An 8,478-nucleotide genomic window follows, 5' to 3' on the forward strand; every position below is an offset into this window, starting at 1 on the left:
CTTTGTACTGCTCCGACGTGTGCAAGCATCGAGCTGCGTCATTTGAGTTGCACTACCGACATGAGTAGTTTGCGGACGACCCGGGGGCCTTGCGGTCCCCTCCCCATGTACAGCTAGCTCGCTCCATACCTTACGGGATGTGGTCTTAGTGGTTCCATTCTACCGCCTGTGCTGCTCAGATTGTCGATTGTGGCTGTGAACCGGGAGGCCTATCCGACTAAATCAACCGTCTGCCACAGATTCATTGGATGCCATTCGATTCTGATTCGACGTTCCTTCTGTTTTTGGGGGGGCATGCAATGATGCATGGCCAGCTCAGGGCTCCTGAGACAGTTGATCGCCCGCCTGGTGATGCGGAGACGTGGCTCGCCGGTCCTATTTACAAAGAGCTATCATACCCGGGGCTGCCTTACTTGCTCTTTAGTTCCTCGTTCGCGTCGTCTTTCCTCCCATCTTCATCTCTTCTCTCCCTTCTCATTGACTTCCTCTCTCTCTCGCAAGATTAAGCGCTCTCTATTCAGCAAAAGCTCCATTTCCCCCACAATTGCATCATTACCATCATCATTACCACCAAGCTACAACGAAGCTTCTTCACAATGGACAAGCTCATGAACGCCGCACAGGAGTACCTCGCCAAGGACGACGATAAGCCCAAGCAGCAGCAGCAGCAGGGTTACGGTATGTGCGCTCGTCTGGCCCTTTACAAGCTTTGTTGCCCCTCTATTGGGATGCCTTGGTACCCCGCTGTCCCGGATCTTAACTCCGCCCCCGCCCCTGAATATCACCAAAAGTGAGAGAGACGAAGAAAGAAGATTTGGACTGATTGTGATACTGGAAATCTAGGCCAGCCCCTTCCCGGCGGCGACAGTAAGTACTCTTCTCCTTGCTAGAATCCTTCATCTCATGTTTTCGAATCGGACCGAATTCCCCTTGCACTTGGGGGTGGTCAACTTGCTTTGTTTGATTTGAGTACCTGCGTCTACTTGATTGCTAGAGAGAATAACTATAGAGAGTTCAAGAGCAGCTACAGCTAGCTACCTTTGCCCAAGCTAATCACCCCGCGTTAAAAACAGAGTCCCACGGAGGCAACTACCCCGCCGGCGCCGGAGCCTTCGCCGACGACGATGACGAGGACGACTACCGCCACGCCGCCAACGAGGCCTCGCGCCATGCGGGATCGCACGGCGACACGGATCTGTTTTCGAGTGTGCTCGGCGCCTTGACGCAGAAGAAGGGACAGTTGAGGAACGAGGATATTGATGAGGATGGTGCGTTGGTTCTTGTCTTTCTTCAGATGCCACCACCCCATATCCCCTTTTCCAACCGTCGAACTCTCTCTTTCTCATGATTACCTCATGGTATCATGGTGTCGAGAAGAGGGGAGAGTAAAAGATGGGAGTGAAAGAGGGAGAGGGAGGGCAATAAAGGTCATCCTCACCATGATACCAGTACTGATGTTGAGTACCCAACAGAGGCCGTCAACAAGCACAAGAAATACTTTGGCGACGACGACGACGACGACGACGAAAAGGCAGACGACAAGGGCCTCGGCGCCGCGGCCGCGATGCAGGCGCTCAAGATGTTCTCGAGCGGGCAGACGGGCGGACAGAAGCAGTCCCAGGGCGGGTTCGCCGGTCTCGCCATGGCCGAGGCCAGTCGAGTGAGTGGTTCCTCTTCTCCTTCTACACCTACACTTTCGTCTACGACTACATCTACAACTACATATCCGTCTACTCTTCTACTCTAATCCCCCTGATCAAACCCCTTGTACTATTGGCATGAAAGAGTCGAACAAGCGCAATGTAACTAACACACGCTTTTTTACTCTCCAAATAGCTCTTTGACCAGCGCCAGTCACAGGGCAAGGTCGCCGACGGCACGAGCAAGGAGTCTGCTATCCAACAGGCGGGCGAGATGGCGCTCAAGATGTATTTCAAGAGTCAAGGGCAGCAGCAGGGCGGTATCATGGGCCTGGCGTCCAAGTTTATGAAATAAAGCGTGGTCAGTTAATGAAATAAGGTGTCGATTATTGAGGATCAGGTGTGGAGGGCGTATGTTCCCTGCCAAAAGAGTATGATAAAGAAATGATATCAACGATGATGAAAATGTAGAATCTCCATATTTGTTATGTGCTTGATTCATCGTGATGATTAGATTTCCACAGGCTAGAAGCACCGAGATACGATTACATTGATTTCTGATAACCTCAAAGTGAGTGAACGACATGCTGCCTCTTTCCCCGGTTTGGATACCCCTCGCTTGCCCTCTTAGATATTCTTCTTCGCCTCGAGGCCGCCGTTCTTGGCAACCTCGACAACGTCCACCCACCCCTCGGGCCTCTGCCGCCCTTCCTCAATCAGGTACGTCTCGGCCTCCTTCGCCCAGCCGAGAAGCTGCTCCTCGCACCCCCACTCCGCCATGGCCATGAGCCCGATGGGGACCTTACCCTCGCCCTGGACGGGGTCGACGTAGCCCACGGGCGCCGTGACGGCGGGACACCCGCTCACGTTGGCGACGTAGACGTAGCTCATGTTGGCAATGGTGGTGTTGGCATCAGACACGCCGTACGCGTCGTCGCCGGGCTGGCGGGGCCAACCGGGCAGAGGGGTGGTGGGCGTGACGATGAGCATGCCCGGGTTCTGCTCGTAGAGCCAGGCAACGTGCTTCATGAGCAGGTCGCGGAGCTGGGCGTACTTCATGTAGTCGCCGGCGGGCGTCTGCGTACCGACGGACATTGTGATCTTATTCGCGTGGTTGATGATGGACTGCCACTGCTCCGGGTCCGGGTGGCGGTGGCGGGCGAGGTCCTGCATCTCGGTCACGCAGGTGGCCGAGTGCATGAGCTGGATCTCGCGGAGGTAGGGGATCTTGATGGGGACGACGGTGTAGCCTTGGGATTTGAAGTGGTCTACGGCGCGGCGGCAGATTTTGGCGACGGACGGGTCTGCACGGGACCACCACGCCTCGTCGATGCCAATGAGTTTCGGGGCGGAGGGGAGAGTGCCGGGGAGGGGTGTAGAGCCCTTGGATGGGGTCGTCTGGGTTGGGGGCGGGACATGAGGCGGTAGGCGATTGTGAGGTCGGCGACGGTGGCGGCGAGGGGGCCGACTACGCAGACGGACGAGTTCATTGCCATTGTGCGGTGGTGGGAGGGTTTCAGGCCGTAGACAGAGTTGAAGGAACTCGGGATGCGGATGGAGCCGCCGGCGTCGGTACCGATCGCGATGGGGACTATGCCGGCGCCAAGGGCGGAGCCGGCTCCGGAGGAAGAACCGCCGGGGTAGTACGATTTGTTGTGCCAGTTTGTGGGGGTTCCCCAACGGGGCTGTTGTAACAAAGTCAGTTATTGAATCAGGGGTTTACGAAGGTTCCGTCGTCTCCTAAAACACGGTTCCCTCTACTCACGTTGCAACCGTTGGTATCTGCAGGGCCTCTTGTCAGTTTTGTTCTTTCAAGTTTTGATAGGGAGCGGCAATACGGACCTCCTCCCAGCTCATGCATGGCATTTTTGCCCAAGACGATGGCGCCGGCGGCCTCAAGCTGCTGGACGGGCCATATCGTCTTGTCGGCGGCCTTGAACCACGGCAGGTCAGGACGGTACTGCATGCCATTGTGGCTGACGTAGCCCTTGACATCGCAATCATCCTTGACACCGATGGGGACGCCGTCCAGGGGCCCCAGGGTCTTCCCTTGCTTCCACCGCTCAGTGGAGGCGCGGGCGGCGTCGATGGCGAGGTCCTCGCGGCCGTGGGATGCCACCCAGGCGTTTGCGTAGGGTCCCGTCTCCGGCGGGGGGTGGCCTTCTGCGCGCCGGATCAGGGGCAGCAGTGACTGGACCACGTCCAGCGGGGTGACGGCTCCTGAGGCATAGAGGGCTTGGTAATCTGCGCTGGAGAGGTAGCGGCCTGGTTGGTCTTGTGGTGCTGGGGTTGTCAGGTCCTTGGTGAGCGCGAGGGGTTCCGGGTGGGATCCTGTCTCGGAGAGGACGAGCACATCGGGCTGGCAATGAGTGTTAGCGGCGTGGAGGTTAGATTGCGAGTGTCATTTGAAGCTCAGCGGTGAGCAGAGGCTGAGAAGAAGAAGACGGACCTGAAAGCGGTATCTGTAATCGACAAGGCCAGGAAGGTCTCTGATGGAGCCGAACTTGGCGTTACGCCAGAAGAAGCGCTGGATGACGCCGGAATTGGCGAGTCTATGTAGAATGGATCAGCTCATGAGTTAGCATATGAGTGAGACTCAATACATACGCTGTTGCACCCGCCACAAGAGGCCAGCCGCGGAGGACGGGGTTCTGGTCCTCCTTTTGGGTCTCTGTCTTTACTTGCGTCGGCGCCTCGCGGGCACCGGGGTAATTGGCATATTTACGATTCGGGGCCATTGTATATTTTGTCTGACTGTAGTATTACTCCACGATTTTTGGAGCTGATTTGGTGTCTTGACGTCGTGGACCGCGTTTGGCAAGGACCCCGAAGCAGTTGGTCAAGGATGGATGTCTTTTGGACCAGCCGACGTGTGATGAAGGAAGAGGAGTTGGAGCTACACGAAACCGAAAAAAAAGTTGAAGCAGAGCCAAAATAAACCGAAGAAAAGGCTTAAGACCTGGATAGCAGGATCAGAAGCCGTTGAGAAGGGACGTTGAGGGGACCCTTTTGGGGGAAGGTCAAGCTCGGCTGAGTGAATTTAGAGTTTCAGGGGGGTTGTTGCTGCTTGAAGAAGAATCGAAGAGGGAATCAAGGCTGGGAGCTTTGGCCTTGGAGACTGTAGTGCGTACGGAGTAGAGTAAGGTCTCTGTAGCTTCTTAGGAGCGGACACTCGGACGATTTTGGAGGTTGAGGGCGAGCAAAAGTTGAAACGAAACGGATAAGCGAAGCGGAGCAAATGGAAGCACTCTGCTCGGACTACCTTACTATGTTTCTTTCCCTTCTACTCGGTAATCACGTCGGACTAAGGTAAGGAGGGGAGGTATGGAGGACTCCCTTGCGTTAGCTCGTCTTACCTTACCTCAGATGTCTAAGGTGGTGATGCTGCTGATTGATGGGGGAGGGATCAATCAAAACATTGAACCAGAAAGCTTCGGGACCCGCGCGGGAGCTCGGATCAGCGCGGTGCAGCGCACGCCGCAAGCTCTCTTCTCTGATGGCGGTTCCCAGCAGCTGAAAGCCCCATCTTCCTATGAGTTCCTGGGGCTAACTTGCCAAGGCATCGCCAGTCGACCGACCTTCCCTGCCCAGTGTTAAGGGCAAACGTAAGTACGTTTGACACTCGCAGACGTCACGAGCAGCTTCATATGCCTCGGCAACTCCAGTCAATTTGTGATGCCAAAGAGTGGGTGGAGAGAGGGGGACGGCCTATCTCGTGCTTGGTCACATTCCCGTCGAGGCCCGGTGTTGCTATTGGTCGCGCAGTTAATGTGTGGGCAGGCCGCAATTGACTTGTCTTATTCGCTGGACCAGCCAGAGAGACCCCTCTGCCAGGATCCGAATGCGCATCACGTAAGACGGAAGGTAGGTAAGCCAGGCTTATGCCCATCCAGCTGAATTCACTGCGAGTAGACATTGAAAGTCGGACAAGTTTCTTCAACTCGCAAGGGCCTGGAAGAATCAAAGCGAGCGCTAGAACTGCCCGAGTTTTTGGGGTTACTTCTCTGTCGATGTTGTTTCTGCCAGTGTGAGATACCTAGGTACCTTACGCAAAGGAGCGGTCTGGGGACCCGCGGACGGGGTTCCTCGCCTTATCGCTAGGTATCTGACGGGGTCAGCTCCCGAAACCCTTTATCGATAAGACAGAGAGAGATAAGGCAACCTCGGTGCGTGCGGCGTCGCAGTCGCGTCGGGGCCACCTTCCCAACCCCACACACAAGCCGATCTCCCGTCGGTCAACACCTCGAGGCACACGCGACCTGAAGAAGGCGCGAAAAAGAAAAGAAAAAGAAAAGAAAAAAAATCGCTGGCGCCTTCCGAGTCCCAACAACGGGTACTTCCGCGGAGCATTTTTCGTTTTCTTCTCACTTGGGAAAAAAGAAAAGCCAGTTGGTGGTTACCTTACGTTTTCAATCTGCATGTAGGGTCCTGTTCAAAGATATATTGGCACATCATATAGACTGTCCAAGAAACGCCTCGAACTAGGTAAAGATATGACATGATCGAAACCGCGCCATCGCAATCTTGTCCCGCTCGAATCTTTACCCCAGGATCCCATGATTTGCACATTCCCGCGATGGCACGATCGCCACTTCCCCCGGGGGGCGCTAAGGGGGAACTTCGGGAAGGGAGCATCAAGCCATTTTGTTTTGGCACCTTTTTTTCTTTTCTTCTTCTTTACCCCGCCATCCCGCTACGAGCTAGTATCCGTAGACTGCCGTCGAGGGAAATGTTTCCAGAAAAAAGAGTAAAGATCACATGCATTTCCGAATTGGCGAGGCATGGACTGGGCTGTCATGCAAGACTGCAAGTGCATGCGTCTTTCTCCACCCCAGCTCAATTGGTGTTCGGTCTGATTCCACTAGGCTTGATGACGATTCATTGCAGATTTCCTACAGTATTTCTCACTCAATTTCACAGTTCGTAATGCACACAGTGACGAGGAAAGGAGCCATTCCCATTTTTGACTCTGTACTTCTACATACGGCCGCGCTGTTCCCGTGGGAATAAGCTGTTTTCTGGCCAGATGCCCATTTCACTCGCTCGCTCGCTCGGAACCAAGACGCCGTTCCCCTTCATCGGAAGTTTCCTCCAAGAAGCCCACGAGGGCCCAAGGTTTCTTCTCAATCCCTATGTCCATGCCGTCTCCCACGGCAGCCAAACGAGTGATTCTCCCATATTTCCTGAGGAGTGTCATACCAGAGAGAGAGAAAGAGAGAGGGAAAATGGTGAGATACAAAGAACTGAAAAAATCCCAAACGCCATGCCAATCCGAGTTCCGTAAAAAAAAAACTAAGGAAGTGAAATCCTTTTTTCTTTTTCTTCTTGCTCATCAGCCCATGTCCGGAAATTCGTCTGAATGCTGGTCATAATCGTGGGTGTTGTTGAGAGCGTAAAAAAGTTCAAAGAGGCCCTGGCCTCTGCAAGGGCATCTGGTGGTGTCGTGAAAAGAGGTAGAGCGGTTGTGTTGATGGGTTGTTTTGGGGCTTGGGGTATATGATGAAAGGTAAAATGCAATAGGACAAGGGCTGCCTTGCCCGCCCGTTGTCATGATGAAAGGATCTGTCTCATTCATGCTCGGAGTTGTTGTGTACCATGTTGTGTGATGTGGCGGGAGAATGCGGACTGGGCGGTGAGCCCCGAGATAAGCGCTGAGGTGAACAAGGGGAAAAGATGGCAGCCGCAGGCCGAGAGAGTGCTTTCTTCTGAACAGCCCTTTATTTCTTGGCCATGTTGGTCTGGAGTCGCAGAATTCTAGTCCGGAACCAAAGAACGAAGCTCGTCCAGGCACCCTGCGTCTTGCGCTTGGCAGTCTGGGAGCGACGGGGACCCTCAAACATGAGCTCATCAGCAACAGGCTCTTGACCCTGGTTGGTGCTGGCGTAGTTGCGGCTGGCAAATCCAACGTCGCCCTGGGCACCCATGGCCAGCTTCTCAGCGTCGGCAGTGGCCTTCTTGGCATCCGAGGGAGTCTTCTTGCGACTGATGGAAGGGCGGATAATGTCGCTGGAGCTGTTGCGGGTGCTGTGGGAGAAGCTCTGCTTTCGGGCGGCCTCCTTTGCCTCTCTCTTCATCATCTGGTGCTGTTCACGTTCATAGCGCTGTGCCTCTTTGAAATCGGCACGCTCTCGATCGCGCATGTCCTTCTTGTCTTTCTTCTCACTCTTCTGACGCTCCTTCTCCTCCCAACGGCGGCGCTCCTGGCGGATACGCTCCTGGTGGTAGTTGGAGTCAAGCTCAGAACGAGAGCGAAGGCGGAAGCCGTCAATGGAGGTGCGAAGAGGCGACATGGCAGTGACTGAGGTTGAGGGCGAAGCTGAAGATAAAGGTGAAAGTACAGGTGCTGTACTACTGGGGGCAGCTGATTCTGAAAGCCTGCCAGCTGATATGTTGATATCCGAGTGACTAGATACGTGGACTAGTCGTGATGAGGTAGTGTTGGAATTTGTACGACTGGTGTTTATGCGCAATGACGGAGGACCAGTGTGGTTGTTGATATCGGATAGAGAGGAAGTGCGGCTTGCCAGTGAGGGTCGCCTGGGGTAAGAAGAAGAGGAAGGGTTGCTGGTGATGGGGATTGTAGAAGATGAGGGTAATGGCGGGTGGTGATTGCTGCGATGGTGTAAATAGTGTTGATCGAGCAGATCGTCGTCGTCTTCTGTTATTGTCGGGGAGTAGTCGCGGGGGGCAGGAATGCCGGCAGAAATGTTTGTATTGCTGTTGCTGTTGGCGTGTTCGATGCTGGCGAGAGAATTGGCGTAGGATAGAGGTGGTGTTGAGGTACGCGGTGTTTGTTGGAAAGGGTGGACGAAGCTGCCGTTTCGCTGGCCACTGCCAC

General features: G+C 54.7%; 3 protein-coding genes across 3 annotated transcripts; 1 reads left to right on the forward strand and 2 right to left on the reverse strand.

The window, feature by feature from the left end:
* Positions 1–596: 596 nt before the first annotated feature.
* Positions 597–1,995, forward strand: N0V96_000664 (uncharacterized protein; the record flags this gene model as incomplete). Its single annotated transcript, XM_065755997.1, has 5 exons — positions 597–678; positions 844–867; positions 1,074–1,268; positions 1,473–1,660; positions 1,837–1,995. The coding sequence occupies 5 exons, from the start codon at positions 597–599 to the stop codon at positions 1,993–1,995; spliced, it is 648 nt and encodes a 215-aa protein (XP_065615237.1).
* A 272-nt stretch (positions 1,996–2,267) lies between these two features.
* On the reverse strand, positions 2,268–4,378 carry N0V96_000665 (uncharacterized protein; the record flags this gene model as incomplete). Its single annotated transcript, XM_065755998.1, has 6 exons — positions 2,268–2,908; positions 2,941–3,325; positions 3,406–3,422; positions 3,483–3,999; positions 4,090–4,192; positions 4,248–4,378. The coding sequence occupies 6 exons, from the start codon at positions 4,376–4,378 to the stop codon at positions 2,268–2,270; spliced, it is 1,794 nt and encodes a 597-aa protein (XP_065615238.1).
* Positions 4,379–7,357: 2,979 nt separating this feature from the next.
* On the reverse strand, positions 7,358–7,930 carry N0V96_000666 (uncharacterized protein; the record flags this gene model as incomplete). The annotated part of the gene is made up of 1 exon (XM_053197633.2): positions 7,358–7,930. One exon carries the CDS (start codon positions 7,928–7,930, stop codon positions 7,358–7,360), a length of 573 nt encoding a protein of 190 aa, XP_053044856.2.
* Between the last annotated feature and the right edge of the window lie 548 nt (positions 7,931–8,478).

Source organism: Colletotrichum fioriniae, assembly GCF_027942845.1.
Source record: "Colletotrichum fioriniae strain IMI 355084 chromosome Unknown scaffold_1, whole genome shotgun sequence".
NCBI classification, from domain to species: Eukaryota; Fungi; Ascomycota; class Sordariomycetes; order Glomerellales; family Glomerellaceae; genus Colletotrichum; species Colletotrichum fioriniae.